The following is a 21,371-nucleotide window of genomic DNA, read 5'->3' on the forward strand; positions in this document are numbered from 1 at the left end:
GACTTGGTTGTTGATGTCACTCTCTGTGTGACAGGAATGGGGGTGGAAGAAGTTTCTGGATAACCAGGTGTGTGCCAGTCTGTCGTTCTCCGTGTGCTGGGCTGGGACGTGGTGCTGGTGACCTCCACAGCTGGTCTGTATGTTGTGGTCTTTGTGGATGGCACCTGGGACACAGCAGAAGTTGGTAATGCTGATGTGGCCTCTGTTTGCGCTGATGTTGGAGGAGTAGTTGTGGAGACTGCATGAATAGGCTCTGCTGTTGTTGATCTCTCTGGAAGTCTTGTGGTTGAAGAAATTCCAGTAGAAACAGGCTGGACAGGAGTGGTGTGGGAAGTGGTCAGTCGGCTGGTTGTAGTCTGCGCCCAGTCCACAGTGACATACACAGGGGTCTCCGTAGTCTTTTCAGTGGTTGAAACCCCTGGCGACCAGGATGTTTTTGGGGTGTATGCAGTGGGTGACGGTGTTTCTCTTGCAGTTGTTAGCTTTTTGGTAGCTGTTACCTCAGGTGGTCGCTTTGAAGTGGTAATACGAGTGCTCAGAGGAGAAAGTGCTGTTGGAGTGACCACAGTCGTAGTTTTCTTAGTTGTAGCTATTTGCTCTGAAGAAGGTGATGCAGGCTTTGCTGATGTTGTTGTTGTTGGATATGTGTCAGGTGTCCAGGGGGACGGCTCAGGAATGGCTGTTGTTGATGTCCGAGGTTCTGTGGGGGATGTTCCTACTGTCTGCTCTGTTGGTTCTGTGGAGCTGACAGGCTGAGTGGTCTGCGGCCCAGGGGCCCTAGATGGTGTTGTCCTCACAGTAGTGAAAGCTTGACTGGTTGTGGTTGATTCTGTAGTGGATTCTGGAATAGTCTTTACAGTAGTACTAGCTACAGTGTGAGTGGGGGAAGTTGCTGGTGAGTATGTAGTTGATGTAAAAGATATAGTAGTCCTAGTCTGAGCTGCAGGGGTTGGTTTGAGTGATGGTGTAGTGTGCTCAGATGTGCTTGGTGTCTCTGGAGCTCTGGTGGCAGCTGTAGTAGAGGAGGCTGTAGAGGCTGTTGACCTGTGGGTCACCGCTGAAGGCTCGGATGCTGTGGTATGCCTGGTGCTGGAGGTGGTAATGTGGGGAGAGACCCTAGCAGTGCTGGACGTGGCCCCGGTGGTGACCCTGGTAGTGGAGATTGGGAGTACAGGCAGAGTACTTGCCCTGGTGGGCCCCTCAGTAGGGCTGGTTGTCTCACCCACAACAGGGGATGGGGGTGAAGGGGCGCTGGTGGCACGGGTGGCACGGGTGGCGCTGGTGGCGCTGGTGGTGCTGGTGGCATGGGTGACACTAGTGGGGGGTTGTGAGGTGATGCCTGTCCTGGCTGTAGAGGAGGTCAGCCAGAAGAGTGATGTGGGGAAAACTGGAGTCGTCCTCTGAGTGCTGGCAGAAACAGGAGTGGGTGAGGGGCTGGGTGTCCTGGTGGTTCTCTCTGTGGTGCCCACAGGGCTGGAGGGCGAGGCTGCAGATGTCCTCACAGTTGTCACAGATTCCGCCACGTCCGGTCTGACTGTCGGAGAGGAGGATTCAGACACACCAGTTGGCAAAGCAGGCTTGCTGGTTGTTGTTGGTTCGGTTGTCACTGTTGACACTCCACTGGCAGTGGTTGGAGGGACCACTTTGTCGGTGCTGGTGGTTGGGGCTCGTGCGGTGGTGCTGGAGGTCTCTGCAGCTGGGCTGGAGGTGGAGGGGGCCTGAGTGGGGGTGGTGGTGGTGGTGGAGTGGGCCTGAGTGGGGGTGGTGTAGGTGGTGGTGGTGGAGGGGGTGGAGGGGGCCTGAGTGGGGGTGGTGTAGGTGGTGGTGGTGGAGGGGGTGGAGGGGGCCTGAGTGGGGGTTGGGGTGGTGGTGGTGGTGGTGGATGGGGCCTGAGTGGGGCTGGTGGTGGTGGAGGGGGCCTGAGTAGGGGTGGTGGTGGTGGTGGAGGGGGCATGAGTGGGGGTGGTGGTGGTGGTGGAGGGGGTCTGAGTAGGGGTGGTGGTGGTGGTGGATGGCGCCTGAGTGGGGGTGGTGGTGGTGGTGGTGGAGGGGGCCTGAGTGGGGGTGGTGGTGGTGGAGGAGGTGGAGGGGGTGGAGGGGGGAGTGGCACGTGTGGTGGAGGGGGCCAAAGTGGTTGTAGTGGTGGCAGAAGTGACAGCTGCAGGTGTTGCCGCCGTGCTGGACGGAGTAATGGGCTGCACGGCAACTGGGGGCTTAGTGCCTGCGGACAAACAATAAGGCAACTGTTAGATAAGAGCGTCCATTTAAGAGTGGAAAAGACGGGGGGAGGGAGAGGGGCTAATGCTTCGCTGTGGCAAGAGTGAACCCCCATCACCAGGATTTCGGGGTGCGAGATTAGGGCATCAAGCCTATTTAAACAGATGTTGGACTGAATATTTCAGCATTTAGGTAACATGATATGGCACTGCGATGATATTATGGGGTGTTATGAGCAGAGCTCATGAACTTTGCTTAAGACCATGTGCAAAGCAGTTGTAGTGCTATAACAGTGCTCTTTCACTATGCACACTGTGAATATGAGTATGAATAAACTTGGTTCATCCTCAACGTTTTATATACTAAGACTACTAATCAAAGTACATCCATCTTGCATATTTTCCCAAAGTTTGAATTCTCTGAACGTTTGCACCGGATGCTATTGTCTGTACGTTGCTTACAGTCTTCCAGATGGACGCATCTCTGGGTGACCTCATCCAGGACCATGTGAGCAGGACAGAGAGGGAGACATCCCTCCACTCTACAGGAAAAAACACACACCTCTTAGTGTCCACAACCAAACAGTGTTAATACCACTAATACAAGCAAAACAAAACGGACTTTCAAATGTCTCAGACTAACCGACATTTGTTTTGCATTTGTGAGGTTAAATAGAATCAACAGCCTTCTGATAGCAGATTTGTCCAGAATAAAGTAGTGACCTTATCGGCGCATTGGTCAGAAACAGCATATGAGGAGCACAAAGAACTTTCACTGGACTCAAATTACACAGCTCCACATTTGCCACACGTTACTCATTCGATGCAGGCATGTCCCAAAACATTCAGTGGATGTTTGAGATTTACGCCGTTGATTCAGAGGCTGCTCGGGGCTGCAGAGTCCCCCAGCGTGCGGATGAGTTGGGCGCTGCAGGGTGGGTCTCGGACTCTTACTTTAGAATAGTGACGCAGCTCTGGCCCGACGGGTCGCTACAGGTCCTGAAGCAGGGGCTGACGCATGACTCGTACCGCCACTGGCACCGCGGACCAATCTGGTACTCTGGGGTTGGAGCTGATAAGAACATGACAAAATCATGGACAATATAGTGGTTAGTGGACAATATAGTTATCCAACTAACATCAGCACAAGCATTGTACATGCTTTAAATGCTGGATATGAAATCAGGAGGACTGATTACAAATATAACTGAACCTTCTATTTATAACAGTGATACAACCGTGTCCTAAAGATACCATAGCAGACAACATTTGCTGTCTGAAGTCATTGTGATAGTCCTTGTGGCCTTTGAAATAGCAGTTTATATGGCTATAATGAGTCATTGTCATGGTTAGCTCTACATTGATATTATGACACCTTAGTAGAGTGTAATAGAAGCGGTTATTAATCTAAGTTTGTGAGAGCTGTCATGACAATTTCTGACAGCAGTAACTTGACCATCAAAACATTGGGTACCAACTGTCATGATGACTAGTGCCAGGAATGGGTATCTGCTTGTGTACATGTTTATGACATGGTTATATCAGGCTGATGACAGACGGTTCAGCTACAGTGTTTCCAAGTATATCAGGCAGGAGTGGGGCCTGTTTGGGACACAGAGACTGATATGAATATACTGTTGTAGATTGTTCTCTGAGATCCAAACTAAATCTGTTAGCATCTGCATCTGGACATTACATAAAGACTATGAATATATTCATAAATACGTTTATTCCTGACCTCTGACCCATGTGTGACCTCTACCTCTGACCTCTACTTGCAGAGGCACCATCTCAGCATGACCCCATGTCTCCACTGGGTCAATCAGTTGAACTTCCCTGTCACCGTTCACCCCGTTTAGGCCTCTCTTTTCTTTAACAACTATCTCTGGCATCCGCTTACGTCAGCAACAAACCCAATGCTGCTTTTGCTGGCAAACCCAGGGAGCACTCACACAACTTTTCCATTAACTAAAACAAATGCTCTGGTATATTTAGCTGGTGTGATTGCCCAGGCTCAGCAGGCCCTGCTCGCCGCGGTGGAGCTGGAGAGGGAGCCTGAGGACTCTGGCCTCTCATGTCCCTGAAACACGAGCCTCGCCCTAATAATACAGCTTTTGGCCGTCAGACGCACAGTTCATTTGATCTAGATGTGGGGTAAGGGTATCAAATCTTCCACTACGCTTAAGAGATCCTGTATGGGGGACACTGAGTGAGCTTCTTCTTCTCGTGCCCCACACAAACATAGTGTTGTCTGAGGCCAAAGCCATGGAGACCAAGACCAGGGAACCTGGATACCTCCCATCCCCCTTCACTACACGTAAATACACATGCGCCTGCATAAACACCTAGCAACAAACACATAAGCTGTCTCATATACACACACACACACACACACACACACACACACACACACACGTCATCATGTGTGCACAACATACATGGATGCAGACGAACATGCGCACACACACACAGACACACACGCGCGCACGCGCACGCACACACACGCCACAGCCCCAGATCCCCCTGATTAAAGTGGTGCCTCACCATCAGCCACTTGCCATTGACAAAAGCTGTCATTTTTTACCAAGGTGGGCGTGTGCCAGTCAACAGCTGCATGGCTCACCATTACACGCTCATACCAAACATGGCAGTGCCCACAAAGCGGCCATTAGCACAGTAAATGAGTGTTTGTGCGAAATGAGACAGATGAGAGTTGGGCCACAGGGGGTGGCTTACTGCAAACGCACGCTTTGTTCTTAGCCTCAGCTGTCTCAGGCACCCCCCCTGCCCCCAAACCCCCAATCCAAACCTCCACCCTCAGAGGATTTGAGGCAGACCGACTGGCCCGCATAGTTTAGAGATTTCCAGATTTCACTGGACGGTCATGGTTTTAGAGTGTTAGTGCTGTGCACCATGTCTTGTCTCCAAGTAAATAGTTTAGACTTAGAGAGAGTGCCAGAAGTAGCTCTTATTGCATACAATACAAGTTAACACATTTGATATATGACTAATAAAAATGAGGGAGGAAAAAACTCACTCCCTGTATCTCTCTCTCACACACACACACACACACACACACACACACACACACACACACACACACACACACACAAACACACATACACACACACACACACACACACACACACACACACACACTCACTTACTCACTCCCTGTATCTCTCTCTCACACACACAGGCCAGTGAGTGCTGCTGACCTGTTAGCCTAAAGAGCGTGGCTCTGCGGAAGCCATCGGAGTGGTTGTACTTCATGAGGTGAACCCAGGAGAGCATGTAGTGCATGAAGAAGCCTGGCTTGGAGAAGGACTCCAGAGAGTCATAGCCAGAGATCCAGGTGTCCCGGTGCAGGGCAAACGTGCACTCGTCCAGGAAGGCCTCTTTGTCCTGCCACTTGGCCAGTCTAAGATGTCCACCCCTGTCCACTCGTAGGAAGTAGTTTGGTCTGTCCACAGCCTCGAAAGACACAAGTGATGTATCTACAAACGGAAAATATGCAAAGATCATCAAAGGTTTTCTTTTAAGGAAAATGATGCTTGAGGAAATGTGAATGATTATTTGGAGATAAATAAATACGACACATCACAGACATATTTACAGTGGCAGGTTTAGAGGAATTCTTAAATGACTAAGTTTGACTAATTATTTTCTCAAATAAGAGAAACAGAAAAAGGAATCAAGAAGGGAAAGGTGAAACCAGAAATTCTAATATGAAAAGCTGATGACTGATGATTGTCCAATAGCAATCAAGATTAACCACTAGCCACCATATCTGGCCTTAATCAGGGCACAACATAGGAGAGTGCACACCCCAAACCCAGAATAAGCCTGATGGAATTCTCCGGAGCCATATTCCCTGCCTCAGATTTTCCATGAGGCAGGGAGAGTGACGACCAAATGAGTGTTAATGTACTTTTGCTGCTCTCCAGTGTGACACTCCTGGATGCCTGGCAGAGAAGTGGTGCCCTGTGATTTAGTGGAGTCACGCTGCAGCCTGGCCAGGCCAAGGAGCCTCGCAGGTTGGCAGATGAGGTGGGATCGGGTTGCGGCATTTGCATTGCTCAACGTGATAGTGGCTCTCCTGCCACCGTATCAGTGCCATCTGTGTACTCTGTGCTGTCACACTGACAACAAACCCTCGGGCCAATGGGCAGAGTGGGGAAACAGGGACTTCTGCAGAATGAGTTGTGAGCTGAGGCATGAGAGAGAGGATGGTGGGAGAAACGTGCTTGGAGATCACCTGCGCTTCCCCCTGAGGACAGCGACCTGCCATGTTGCAGAGAGAGAGCGCGAGAGAGAGAGAGAGAGAGAGAGAGAGAGAGTGAGAGAGAGTGTAGATGGGCAAAGGGACACATGGCTCACCATGTGGCCGCTCTTTGCTGAGGCCTGGGGTCATCATGAACATGGACAGGAGCCCGCGGACGGCAGTGGATCTCTTTCTGGGCAGAACAACCCCACTGGTCCTGTTGGCTGCAATCACCGTGTCCCTCTCCCTGAACGTGGTCAACTGGAAAGGCCCTTTGCCCAGAACTATGGTGCAAAATAATACAATAGGTTAAAGCCCCCAACAACCAGGTTAGAGCTAAGCCTTAAAAAAAACATCTATGCACAAATCCTGCCCTCTAGTGGTTACATGCTAGCAGATTTTCATTAGAGCAAATTTTCAGGCACATTTTCAGAGGGAAAAAAAGTGCTAAAAGTACCTTTGTTGTAATATTCACAGTCGTATGCTATGAAGAGAAAGACATAGATGTTAGAACAACAACAAAACTATGAGGGGCACAACTGACACATTCTAGAATGTTCTGGTGTCTGTCACTCACGGCAAATTGAGGGGGTGCGCCAGTCCACGGTGATGCCCTGCTGGCAACACTGGTGGGCATATGCTGCCACACTGGTGCAGAAACACTCACAATCTCCACCTCTGTTACAGCCACAGGTATCTGCCAGACAGTTCATATAGAACCATGTCACATCCACCTGAGGAGGATGGGAAACACATGATCATAGAAACGCTCTACAGTCTGCACCATCAACTATTTGAGATATACACACACACACACACACACACACACACTATGCAAGATACATATACACACACATCTGTGCTAAGACTGAAATATAACTGAGAGAGACATTTTCACTGGTAATCCTATTTTGTAGTATGGGAATGCTATAAGTTGTGGTTAAGTAGCTAAAGATGTTACTCTGATAGAGAAAAAGTTCATTTTGATTTTGTAAGAAGCCCTATGTTGAAATATCAGAGGTATTTTTGGCTTGTGAATAACAGCTCCTATGTCCCTGAGTCACACCGTAAAGACCCAGCAGTGACCTCCTAGTCACATGACTGTGAGCACACTGACTCCTCTGCATTCCCACACACTCCTACCTGTGCCGGATCTCTGTTTCGCCTATTCAATTTCATGTTGTTGCATACAGTAATACATTATCTCTAGGGTTATTTCCCAGATACGCGGTCATACCACTAGAACCATGATAGCGCGCACAGAAGAAAGACGTAATTATCCTACTCACCACTGGGTGGCAGACTTGGAAAACTTCACTGAGTAGAATCCCACATTGCCTCTTAGCAAACGGCTCTCGCAGGGGGCTCAGGCTGCACGGGTGTCTGATGTCAGGACTATTAACACACTAGACCCACAGAGGAAAACACACAAGCAGGTAGGCACGCACACACACACACACACACACACACACACAGGTACGCACACACGCACGCACACACATACATCACACACTTTTAGACTGAAGTACATAACATGAATCTGAGAACATAGTATGTCTTAACACTGACATGAGATAATTGTTTTCTTTCACCAAAAAACACAGAGCACTCACACGTACACACACACCTCCTCACACAAACACACACAGCCACATCAAACACCTTTAGTCTAAACAAAGTATATAACGTGAATCTGAGAAAATAGTATTTCTTAACACTGACTTAAGTTTATTTTTTTCCTTCACCCAAAAAACAGTCCACACACACACCTACACACACACAGACACACACACACACACACACACCCCTACACACACACACACACACACACACACACACACACACACACACATATCTGTTCACTGAAACTACTCAATACGATCTATTGTTCTTGAGACACCTGCTAGCTAAAGACATTGTTTCAGCTAAGGCCACAGATACTTGTCTCTGTTATACCTATTCCCAAAGCATATGGAAAGGGTGCTTGGTGACCGACAGATCTGCACTCTTTTCTCCTATACTATTCAATTCTATTGGATTGGATGGAGATGAAAGGACAGATATCGGACCTCGGCAGCGGTCCAGCTGTTTCCAAACTCTTGCGCGGTTGAAGAATCGATATTCTCTGGAGTTCTCATTTCATTCACTGTCTTCAGGTCAAAGTTCCCACAGAGACCTGACAGCTTACCCTGAGCACAGTAAGCCAATTGATATAATCAATAATCATAATCATGTCTCTACAAACACAGACAGTACAGAACATAACACACATATCCGCATGAGCTTCATCCTGATATGACACAGAGAAGTACATTTCATGTTTGCATTGAAGCTTTTCAGATCTCACTGATCCCAGGCCAGCTGTCTCACCTGCCAGCGAGGTCCAGCCTGGATGTGGATGGTGGTCTTCCGGTCCCACAGCACAGTGACGTCCACCTCGGGGATGTGCACAATGGTGAAGTAGCCTGCCTGCCATATGTACATGCTCTGCCTCCTGTCCATCACACTTGACGGGCTCTGCAGAATGGGAGAGGTCAAAGGGCAACAGCAGCCAGTTATTCGCGACACTAGACACCACTTTCACAGCTTAGTTGGCTACGCTAGTGAAACAGAGGGACACCTGGGCTCCAAAGACTGAGGTGGGAGGCAGAAGTTAAGAGACCATACAAACTGTTAGTCTGTTCCCAAAGACCGTTTGTAATGCCGATCATGGTCACTTATTCAAGGCCATAGTGATCTATTTTCTGTAAAAATGCTTTACATGAGTTTTTATGACTTTTTCGAATATATAAATTCTAATTAAATAAATGATTGTGAAAGACAGTTCATATGCAGTTAATATTGCTGTGTAATTACATGCCTCTTTTCTATAACAAAATGATACACAAATAAGATAGAGGTGTCTTACAATCCTCCTGAAAAAGCCAGAGTACTTACAGGTTTGCCACTATCATCATCAAAGGCAATGACAGATCTGCCAATGGTGATGAGCAATGACTTTCGACAGATCACTCCACTTTCATAACAGTCCACATTCTCAGCTGATACACTCAGCATTGACTCCACACTACTCTGTATGACAAAACAAGAAATAGACCAGACATAGACAAACACATCAACAAATATGATTTGAAACGCAGGATGTTATTTTAAGGCATGCAATGAGGCATTTTGTCGCTGTTTTTTTTCTACTTTTTTTTTTTTTACTTTGCTCTCTAAATTTGGAAATGAATAATTGATGAATGCATTTTTAACTCGGCTTTTGTGTGTCATTAGAGTAGGTTAAAAACAGGTGCTGAAACCCTATCATTAGAGCTGGAATTCTTTCCTGGAACAGAAAACGTGATTCAAATTAGATACTTGTGTTTATTATAATACAATTACCCACCAGTTGGGAGACTGCCCTCACCTTCATTAAATACACCTTACACACCCCGACGTAATCAAACAGCAGTCCGTCAAAAGTGCGGTAATGACGGTCTCCATAAGAAGTGCACATTGAAGGGCAAGGCTGGAAGACACACTGGAACGTTCCATGCTGGCAAACGCTGAAAGACAGATTCACCATCACTGAACACTGAAGTGCCCCCCCCCATAAATCACGGTTAAAGTGCTGGTCCACTTTTAACCAATTAATGCAAGTGAGGCTGCCATTTTTAATGGATTCTTTTGTTGGCAAGTTGCAATTATCTCCATAAGGAGAGTGCAGAGTCAACTGCCAAAGGCTGAATCACTGCTCTATGGATCTTTCATCTGTCTTGTTTATCTCTGATCATCATCGTCAGAGGAGGCCTTGGGAAGAAGGAGAGTTTAAAAGCCCATCCTCAGACTATTGGGAGGGTTATGAAAGCCTTCATCTAAGCAGCCAAATCAGGTCCAGAAGAAATGAAAGAGCATCATACAAGGACTGGCTCTGTCAACCAGGTTGAGCAAAATGTTTTTTTTTCCTCCCTCATGACAGACAATGCTGAACAGGGCTATCAGATGACCAGTTTCACCGTGGAGGCAATCTGAGGACTCATCGCTTCAAGGAAAAGATGATTTTCAAAATTAGCTGTGTTGTAAGAGATTTGTCTAAAATCAGACTCTTATTTGTTTGCCTGGTGTTGAGTGTGCCAATTTGTCTCACGGTTGCCTCAGATGCATGTAAATCCCTCAAAGACCAGAGACATGATTATTTCTGTGACAAATGAATATTTGAGATGGCAAAGTAAGAATTCATGAAAAAGAGTTTTCCCAAATACCACACTTTGCTCGACCATTAAGCAGTGTCAGCCTTACCACTGGTGACATGGAGATGTGACTTGGTCTCCAGGGAAGTACTCTTTCCCTTTCCAGAGGCAGGGGCAGGCTGCTGGCGGGAAACACTCATCTCCATGTTTCAACAGGCTAGGGAAAAAACAAAACAAAAAAACAAACAAAAAAACAGATTTTGTCAGCTTGGTTTGTCTTCAGTATTGAATTGCATGGTTGTATCACGACATATAAAGAGTCCCATTAAGATTGTGAATGATTATGTTAGTTGAGTTCCCCCACCTGTAATTCACAACAAGTGAGCAAGTCCTGATGTTAAGCCAATGGTGCACTAAGTTCATGAAGAGAGATGGGCCAACAGTCTCCCACCGATATCAGGGTGGGCTTTAGCAGACAGATCCAGAGCAGTGATCAATTGCACATGAATCACACCAGTTACATGAGAAAACCAGACAATTCTCATTCTCAGAGATACACAATGAGCCTGCCTTTGTGTCTGCTGCCCAGTGCTGTTTCCACCCTGTCACACGCAGCTGATAAGCATCTTGTAATATTGAGAGAGTGAGTTATTTCCTCTGGCCTGACTGCAGACAATGAAGCGACACATTGAATGGTCTGTGCCCAAACCTTGGGTCCATCTGTGTAAAGTTACACCCAGATAAAGTGGTGTTAACAGCTTTCTTTATCCCACAGCCAAGACACTGTATCAATTACTCTGATCAAAGAATCTCTAATAATCCATCCGCTATCTGCTTGGGCACCATTTATAAATACAGCCAAATGAATGTCAATTGCATTGTCTCTGTCTTCTCAGAGCATTCGAGCAGATGAGTATACATGCTATACCTCAAGAAGACATACGTATGATAATGAGAGATTTATTTGTAGCTTGTACTAGCTATTTTTCAAATCCCTGTAAAGGTCAAACAAACTTTTAAAATATAATACATCTAGATCATAGTAATTGGCAATATAATTTAAATATGTGAAAAATATGAATTAAAAAGTTGAACAAATGTAACTGCATTCCTAAGAGAGCAAATAACCATTATTTTTTTTCTTCCTGGGGAACTGTGCCATGGTTATGAAGGACTTCCCACAAGCTTTAGACACTTAATTTCATGCCTGAGGAGTTTTAAAATGATGGACGAAGGTTTACTTCACCACTTTATTGCTTGAATACTTTGTTTTTGTTGCTTCATATTTCCATCAGGAATGTGACAATGCACCAGTGAGGAGAACAAGCCTGATATTTTCAATGCAGTGGCTTGCAAGTGTTCATCCCCAATACAAATCACTATTTTCTGAATTACAAAAAGTACTTTTACACATTTTCCCAATCAGTATTTTTATTGCCAACATGTATGCTCTAATCCATTTTTCCAAAGGCAGAATAAGTTATTTGTATTTAACACTAAATAAATGTTTTGTTCCAGATTTAAACAGGTGGCAAATTATTCACAAATTATACAATAGTGTCACTTATTTGACCATAACTTGCCATCATTTGGAACTCGCCTTCTGGATGTAACACTCAATCCGTCTAAAGGACAGGTTGGGAAATAACAGTGAAGACTAAACAGACCAGGTGATTAAAATGCTTAAGAGAGGAACAGACTCCAAGAAAATATCCAAGTTTACATGTCCAATTGAGCACCATTGGATGTTGAATCACACCACCCAAATGCTTTGTAAAAAAGGCTGCCCTCCAAAATTAAACATCTGAGGAAGACATTTAAGTGACCTAAATTGGAGGGCAGGTGTAGGAGTCACACTCTCCTTAAAACAGGCCTCTATAGGAGAGTGGCAATACGAAGCCATTGTTTAATAAGATCCACATTAAAGCATGTATGGAGATTGCTTAGGATGCGGGGAAACTTTTTGAGGTCATGAGACCAAAACATCCCCACAGTGCTACTACAGCATAAACCCCACAGTGCTGAATGCCCCATATATCTCACACTGCCACTGTTCCATCGATACAGTGCTGCATACTCCATATATCTCACACTGCCACTGTTCCATCCATACAGTGCTACATGCTGCATATATCTCACACTGCCACTGTTCCATCCATACAGTGCTGCATACTCCATATATCTAACACTGCCACTGTTCCATCCATACAGTGCTACATGCTCCATATATCTCACACTGCCCACTGTTCCATCCATACAGTGCTGAATGTCCCATATATCACACACTGCCACTGTTCCATCCATACAGTGCTGAACGTCCCATATATCTCACACTGCCACTGTTCCATCTATACAGTGCTTCATGCCCCTTATAGCTTACAGAGCAGAATTATTTTGTTTATATATTCATTTTTAATTTCAGTAAACAAATAACTTATTTGAACTTTAGAAATATAACAGAGCATAAGCGTTCACAATGAAAATACGGACTGGGAAACTATGTATCCTTTGTAAACCAGAAAATTGTGATGACTTTCTGACTTTCAAGCCACTGTACTCAGGAATATTCTGGATTACTAGAGCCCACTTCTTACAGTTTATATATTATATTAATTTATATTAAAACTATTATCACACTTCAAGCAGCATGAAAAGCACAAAGAATCCTTCCTTCAAATCTAATAGCCAAAAAGGGGAAGCAAAATAGCATCACAACATAGACTTGATGAATTTCAAACACAGGTTCTGAAATCTCTAAGCAGTTTAGCAATCACTCGATCCAACTTTCCACTACTTTATTGCATAAATTTGAAACAAAATATGGAGGAAAAGGCAAAGGCAATTACCCCACCATGAATAACATTCATTAACACAGGAATGCCCTCTCCTTACAAGCACAGTCAGAGAATCTCCCAGGGGAGCAGGGCTGGGCAGGTAACGGGAGAGGAGAGGGAACCGAGTGACAGATAATGACACAGACAGCCTTCAGTATACATGGCCACCCAAGTGTCCATTATTCAAAAACAACCTCGACAGGCACAACCTTCAATTACATCTGACTCAAACTGCTTGCCAAAGCCACAACACAACCACTGCAACACTTAACAACATAAAATATCTAAAGTAAGAGAGAGGAAATGCTTTGCCAGTTGGTACACTAACGTTCACCCTGGCTGCTGCCAGCTGCAAATGACCCTCCAAATGCACTACCTTGTGTTCAAGACTCCCCTTACCTAATCTGTGAGTCCAAACTGACATTTCCAGGGGACTTACCTTATCCCCTGAGCTTTGCCTTGCCAAGGCTGGACATGACAAAAGGATTCTTTAAAAGGGACACAATACTACCGTATGAGGACATGAATGTAACGTTAGCATTACTGCTTGTCGTCAGAGCCTTGAGCACTGCAGTGCTGCACAGTCCTTTTTCAATCAAAACAATATGGTCCTTTTAAACTTCAAATCATCCGGGAGTTTTGAATGCTGTCACAAAATAGTAATAAAATATCGACACCAATAGTATTGATGTCAAAAGATGAAAATTATGGATATGATTTGTTATCAGTTATCAGTTGCAAATTGTCCATGACATATTCCACACTGAAAGTTCATGCTATAAAGGAAGTGAAATACTGCTTGATAGTTAGAAAGCCTGGTCTGACCGGCTTCTGCCATAATTAAATATAGCATATACAGAGTTTAAAGACGACCCACTCCATATTAACTATATCAAAGTGAATTAACAAACAATTAGCTGTAAAATTGACAAAACAAGTATTTACCAAAGACACAGGCCAACATGGCAATGAAACATTTTAAGATGCCCGTCACACTAGACGTATCAGTCCACCTTTCTGTTCCTCTGCATAACATAACGGCCCTTTGTCTCCACATTCACCGCACAAAAACACAGCAAACTATTGAGTGGCAGGTGTTTGTTAAACATTTGTGATAGGATCGTCATGCTATGAGGTTCCTTTCACACGCTGCAGGTGTGTAACAGGCTTCCCTTTAGCACATCAGTGAGTCAGGCCCTCAGGAGTCAGAGAGCAGTGGCCTCCACCTCCACCTCTGCTCTCTCTACGCTTGCTATCGTATCAGTTACCATGGCAGTCTAGACATTTATGACTCAAAAGGTGCAGTCATCTTTCACCACAAGCCACGCTTTCATGTCGTACACAAGGTCTATGAATATTTAGGAGGGTCTCTGAATAACCAAAGAAACGCTTTAGCGTCAAGGTCAAGTAGTACGAGTAGAAATTAAGCGCTTCTTCAATCATAACCAACAGAAAATGATTTAGAGAATGTATACAAAACCTAGTCAACTCATCAACATGCTACATAGGTTACTGCCATTATTGAGGGTTAGGGCTAGCGCATCATAGGGTTAGTGCTTCATAGGGTACTGCTGTTATTTAAGGTTATGGTTGGTGCGACATAAGGTTAGTGCTTCATAGGGTACTGGCGTTATTGAGGGTTAGGGTAAGTGCATCATAGGGTTGGTGCTTCATAGTGTACTGCTGCTATTTAGGGTACTGTTGAGATAGGAAGTCGGTACAGACCAAAACACAATGACTTACTTTTGGCCTCAGAGACTTGGTCTTAACTGGCTACTAATAATATACTCACTTAACCTTGACGTTGTCTCTCTTGTAAACGTTTGACATTAAACAGATCAGGTGGCATTAATCTGCTGAGATGTGGCGGCGTTCTGTTTCAGCGATTCATAAGAATGCCTCATCACTGTGGGGGCTGACTAGTCTCAAGACAAGTGATTATCCAACCTTACAGAAACACTCCCTCACAAATACAAATCTCAATTTCAGTAATGCCATTTGGAACAGTGACCCTAACCATAAAACTCCATACACATACTTGGGCACTAGATTCAACTCCAGGCCTAGATGCAGTGACAACACGTCCTACAATATAAGAAGCTCCAACTATAGTTGAGGTCAGCTCATGATTCTAGAAACTGAAGAATAAATAACTCACTTGTTCTGCTAAACAGACTGCAGACGGAATCTCTGACTCATGTGACATTAAAGAGGCCTCACCATTCGAGAAAACCAAGCATGGGGACCGACCTTCACCTCAGTGATGTAGACATGGATCAATGGCCCCTGAACTACAAACCAATTCATTCTGACGTGCGAGACCCAGTCTCAAACAATGCCACGGTAGTTATGAGACACATGCCAGGAATTTTGACCTCCTCGCAATGCTGTTATCAAAAAAGCTACGGCAAAAGAAAAAGAATGATGGAACAAAACGGTCATGTGAATCAAGAAAGCGCAATTTTGAAACACAAAACCAGTGAATCATACCATAAACTACTCAAACAATATAAGGACAGAAACCCTTCTGTTTGGCTTCTACTGTACATGCCACTTGTCCTTTAAAAATAGAAAACTAAAGTGACAGAGCATTGACAGAGGTATTGTAAACGTGTGATCACAAATACGTGATTACACAAAACAGTGGTACAGACCAGAGCTAGAGGGATTATAGCATGCTGCCCCTACTGCACAATTATTACACTAATTCATTATGTAAATATTATGTTTGTAAATGTTATCCTGGGAAAACATGATATGTGTTCATGCTGTAAAATACAACATGGCTTTGTATTTATACAGTATCATCCCTGTAATTGTGAGGAATAATGCTTGGGTACAAAAACATGATTAACTTAAAAATGATTTAAAAACTGATATAGTTTAGAAGCTTGCATGGATTGTGAATCAACCTCAATCAAGTGCTCAACAAGAGCCTAAAAGACCACTATTATTAAACTATTATCCACAATTAGCAAATCACTGAATTTTAGGATTGACCCATCAGACTTGTGTCTACTGCAGAAATATGTCATTGATGTTAATAGATATTTTCTAGTTGTTTTGAATGTTGATGTATGGTTGTTGGCCTCAGTGATCCGGACTTCCGTGGGAGACTCACCCATCTGGGCAGACACAGCCGGGGATGCAGGGCTCGTGTGTAGAGCAGGTGAGGTTCAGCAGGTAAGACTCGCACGTGTCCTCACAGGCCACTCCTTTGCTCGGGACTGAGTTGCTCATCACCTCGCCGCACTCGTGATACCGCTGGCCAGGGGGGCACGTCTTATCTGAGGCACAGTTCATGACACAACGCTGTTTATCACAGAGATAACAGTGCACACGAGGCCCTGCAAAACCCATAACGTGCTGAAGTGCAGATGATCCATTCAGACCAACAATGGAGTACCAATAAATTGAGACTTACTGACAAAGGCGATCTGAGACACTATCCTTCCATCTTGGCAAGCCCTAAATGAGTGAACAGATAAGTGACAATAGCAACAACAGGGAAATGTTGATTTAATTATAGATGTAAAGCCAACAATACATTTGGGTTAATTTGGAGCGTAGGTGAGTGTCAGAAAAATTATGTATAGATCTTACTGTACACCTGATGATGTCATGATCACATCCCCTGGTGCATAGTCTACCCCTAAAAAGGCGCAATGGCACTCATTCCTGTAGAAATCACAAATATAAGCTTACAAAACTCCGACCGACAATAATGCACATGAATTTACTTGGACTTGATAGAATGTCAGTCCATGTAAGCACAGATACAGTTTAAAAAATCAGATCAAACGAGAGGGGTGAAAAAAAAACAGCTCCAATACTCCTAAAACGCTTCTAAAACTTGTTTAGCAAAAGTAAAAAGCCGTTGTAACATATAGGTCTTAGCAACACATCAGCCTCTGTATTACAAATTCTTTCTCACTGGTTATCAGATATCTGTGTCGTCCACAGCCTCACTGGCAATGAATGGCTGGTTTCAGCACAAATTCTTGGCGGTAACTCTAGCACAAGGTAAGTATAGCACAAAGCTGTTGTGGGCTGCTAAGACCAGAGGACATTTAAGGAAAATTAACCAGCTTCTTTTCTGGGGTTGAGTAAGCTCAAGAGTGCAGGCAAAGTGCACATCTATAGAGCAATAATAGGGTATAAGGTGTTTGTGAATTACATTATCACAGAACTTAACCTGGACTTGAACGTAAATACCGATTTCACTACAAATGCATTCCACTGCCCCTTGGAGAGCTCAGAAATCTAAACATGAAAAGCATGATCGGTGACGTTTAATAAAGAATAATTGTAGAGTTACCCCTTTTAATTGTTGAATTACACACATTTAGTTCAACTCACAAAATAACCGATTAAAAGGGGGATTTGTAAACGGCATCTATGCTTGCGAGGTAACCTTAACTGAACCTAGGTACTGCTGTATTCAGTGTGTCTTCTCTTTGCATAACAAAAGCACCTTTTCACACAGCTGTGTGTGCGCGTGTTGTAAAACGTTCCAAGGGGGCAAACACAGCCCTCCTCACACTCCTGATCGCAGAGCTGGGGCATGGAGAGAAACTGGCATTGCCGCTGGCAGGCAGACACACACGTGCCATACTCCATTGTCTCTGGGCATGTAATAGCTGCATAAATAGGTAGAAAATATAATTTGGAACAAAAATCCAAATTATCAGTACATATAAGACAATTTTCACAGCAATATGGAACTGTGCTAAAAATAAAAAAGCAATGGCAACTCCATATTCTTTTATGAAATCATTATTAGTGATAAATTATGACTATGAAAATATGAAAACTGATTCTGCAACACAAGATGTCTCATGCAAAATGAATAACTGTATCTTATAAAGGCATACATCCACATGCACATCCTTAACACACGAATATACAATCTACGGCAACTATAAGAGACTCACCACAGTCGGACACCTGAGCTCTGAAGTCGATGATTATGGAGAAGCGTCGGCAGTGGCGGGCGTAATGTGCCAGTGCAGAGCAGAGGCAGGGCTGCCCACACTTACAGGTGTCTGCCCGGCACTGCTGGTGAAAGGGTACGGGGCTCAGGTACGCATGGCAGGGCGCAAACAGGCCCTGGTTTAAGATGTCGCACATTTGAGCCGCGTAGGACGCTGATGGGGAGCGGAGCAGTGAGGTGATTAAACGCAGACCAGGGTTATCACATGACACAGCCATCTGGGATACAACAGACCCGTCTTAAGAGCATGGAGACGGAGCCAACCCGAGCTACCGGCTAAAGAGCTGTGATAGCTATTGCTAATGCATTGGTTTGGCCAATCAAGTTTCACTGAGTGACATCGGGAACTACTGTGTCTGTTCACACTGACTTTCCATAATTTCAATAATCGGACTTCCTACAAATTACATTCAGATAATACATTTTATTGTCATAGAATCCTTTGGTTATTTAGATAACACATTTGACAAATTGCTATGAAAGAAAAGATACTCTAAACTTTCAATCAAGTCACTTCTGATATGTTATTAAATATTTCCGTGAACATTCCTCTGGTCAAAGACAGAGCCCCCTGCTGAGGGTGGGTTGGTTAGTCAGCCCCTGCGTTCCAGCTGTATTTAGTGAAATCTCTGGGTTCTGTGAAACCAGTGAGGTCCTGACAGAAAAGGCTCACCTGTCTGCTGGTGGGTATCACAGGGGTCCAGCTGTGGCAGGCTGACACTGGGCATACAAGCAGAGGGCACACGCCAGGCATTGCCAAACAGCTGTGGAGTACTCTCTATCATTCCAGATGGAGACCTGAAGACACACACATTACACAAAACTGGTATCCATTAACTGTTGCATAGAGAACACTGTACACAACATCAGAATCATTCTAGACCTTTATCTGTGTCTGTTGAGAGATAAAAAATACAAATTTGGAAAAATAACCTAAATATTTCAGAACAAGAAAATGCAACCAAAAAATGTAGGTTTTAAACAGCTATATTATAAATGTTGTGGTGCAACTACTCTACTGCTGACAGACTTTAAACATATACACTTTATTTACACTGTCTAACGCCATCAAATCAATCTGATACACACTAAATAAACAGCGACTCCAATAGTGTGGGCTGGCAAATGAGGGCTTTGTAGTAGACGGCTGCTGTCAGTGTTCATTACAGAGTTGAGTGTGTCTCTCTCTCTCCATCTATCTCTTTATCTCTCTCTACTCTCTCTCTCTACTTTCTCTCTCTCTACTCTCTCTCTCTCTACGCTCTCTCTCTCTCTCTCTCTCCATCTTTCTCTCTTTCTCTGTACCCCCCTCCTCTCTTTCTCCCACTGGAGTGAAACGTAGTATCCTTTCAGCCTAAAGTGGTGGTGCTAGTTGCCAGGAAGAGACTGCGGTTACAGGGGTGCCACGGTGCTGGGGGGTCAGCGAGGCAGCCTTACAGGAAGTCATCTTGAATGTTCCCATTGAAGGTCCCGCACAGCCCCACTGTGTCCTCCTTCCACAGCTCAGAGACCTGCAGGTACAGGCGGAACTCCCGCCAGTTGTACTGCAGCCTCAAGCCCTGTGAGGTCTGCACCTGCAGGAACATGCTGGACAGTTCCTGGATATGGAAGACATCTTGGGACACACAGAGCACAGGGGATAAACCCATTTTAATGCCAAAGTTATGCCTTGCATCTTTTCTATCAATTGATGCTTGAAATTAACCCCACTGCGCTGAAATACAGTGCAACACAGTGTAGTATTTAAATAACATAATAATACAACGTAAATAGTTTATGTGCAGTACACAACTGATTGTGGTCCTCAGACAGAATCTACAGTACATACTGTACATGGGCCTCTATGTCCAATAAAAATGACAGTTTCCAGATGGAAACAGGGACATTTGCACACAGTGAGGGAGAACTTGAAAAGAACGGGGGTTTTGTGCAGGGAGCATAATACAGCATTTGAGCATTCAGTCTGGAGCATTGTCCTTTTGCTCAAGTGCTGAGCAGCTGTCATTCAATCCACATCGGGCCTCCCCGGGCTCCCCTTCAACATGGGCCAGAGCATACAATGTTTAGGCTTCCCACTGAACGTGTAGTTACCGTCTGAATAGGGCAAGGAGATTCGGTACTGGCTAGACACGAAGACCTCGCCAATGTGGCTCATTGTAATCTCTGTCCTTGGATCCTCGTCAACAACCAGGTTAACTGATTGGATGCAAGCCCCATCCAGATTCTGCAATTGAGAAAAGATAGTTTTGATAAAGAAACCAGAAAGAAAAGCGTTTGTATGATCACAGGCTTTTCATAAAGGCAGACAATGCAGATAAGCTGGGTGAATGAATCCACTGTGGCTGGTCTCAGCATCCTAGATTTCATGCAGCCTTAAACAAACAAATCTTTTGGTGTGTCCTTTTGATTTAGAAATAATAAAGTTGTTGTGTCTTTCCCTTACCGTGTGTGTGTGCATGCTCGTGTTTCTGTGTGTGTGTTTGTTTCTGTATCTTTGTATGTGCGAGTATGCAATTTTCTATGTGTTTCTGTGTATATTCTGCATGTGTGTGCTACACGTCTGTGAATGTCTGCATATGTGTATGTGTGAACATACATAAGTGCATGTCTGTGTGTACATGTGTGTCTGAGTGTGCGTGTGTCTGTGTGTACACGCGTGTCTAAGTTTGTATGCGTGTCTGAGTGCATTTCGGCACACCTCTGTCTGCTCTTAAGCACAAGCGAAAATCTTTGCCTGACAGAAAGCGATCCACTCGTATGAATCGTCTCATTCATGGGAGTCAGAGGCCAGGGTGAGCAGGTGCCCCCGTCTCTCTGCAGCGGTCCCTGGGCCCTTTCAGCGGACGCTTTGCAGAGCCCCCGCCTTTGTCCCCCAGCACCCTCTTCATCTCT

The 21,371-nt window shown here is 44.8% G+C and overlaps 1 protein-coding gene across 1 annotated transcript in view; it reads right to left on the reverse strand.

Moving 5' to 3' along the window:
- Positions 1 to 21,371, reverse strand: part of otog (otogelin) — a gene marked incomplete at its 5' end in the record, with an annotated part of 39,740 nt that overhangs the window by 11,087 nt on the left and 7,282 nt on the right. Inside the window, 22 exons of the mRNA XM_080843513.1 lie at positions 65 to 356; positions 1,223 to 1,799; positions 2,157 to 2,221; positions 2,679 to 2,758; positions 3,171 to 3,288; positions 5,435 to 5,713; positions 6,597 to 6,764; positions 6,938 to 6,964; positions 7,058 to 7,214; positions 7,770 to 7,886; positions 8,550 to 8,669; positions 8,851 to 8,997; positions 9,418 to 9,552; positions 9,890 to 10,028; positions 10,762 to 10,869; positions 16,608 to 16,773; positions 17,097 to 17,164; positions 17,961 to 18,126; positions 18,421 to 18,633; positions 19,153 to 19,277; positions 19,917 to 20,094; positions 20,571 to 20,703. Coding sequence (XP_080699639.1) covers positions 65 to 356; positions 1,223 to 1,799; positions 2,157 to 2,221; positions 2,679 to 2,758; positions 3,171 to 3,288; positions 5,435 to 5,713; positions 6,597 to 6,764; positions 6,938 to 6,964; positions 7,058 to 7,214; positions 7,770 to 7,886; positions 8,550 to 8,669; positions 8,851 to 8,997; positions 9,418 to 9,552; positions 9,890 to 10,028; positions 10,762 to 10,869; positions 16,608 to 16,773; positions 17,097 to 17,164; positions 17,961 to 18,126; positions 18,421 to 18,633; positions 19,153 to 19,277; positions 19,917 to 20,094; positions 20,571 to 20,703 — 3,578 coding nt within the window. The remainder of the gene's footprint in view (positions 1 to 64; positions 357 to 1,222; positions 1,800 to 2,156; positions 2,222 to 2,678; positions 2,759 to 3,170; positions 3,289 to 5,434; positions 5,714 to 6,596; positions 6,765 to 6,937; positions 6,965 to 7,057; positions 7,215 to 7,769; positions 7,887 to 8,549; positions 8,670 to 8,850; positions 8,998 to 9,417; positions 9,553 to 9,889; positions 10,029 to 10,761; positions 10,870 to 16,607; positions 16,774 to 17,096; positions 17,165 to 17,960; positions 18,127 to 18,420; positions 18,634 to 19,152; positions 19,278 to 19,916; positions 20,095 to 20,570; positions 20,704 to 21,371) is intronic.

This window comes from Sprattus sprattus (genome assembly GCF_963457725.1).
Source record: "Sprattus sprattus genome assembly, chromosome: 8".
In the NCBI taxonomy this organism is placed as follows: Eukaryota; Metazoa; Chordata; class Actinopteri; order Clupeiformes; family Clupeidae; genus Sprattus; species Sprattus sprattus.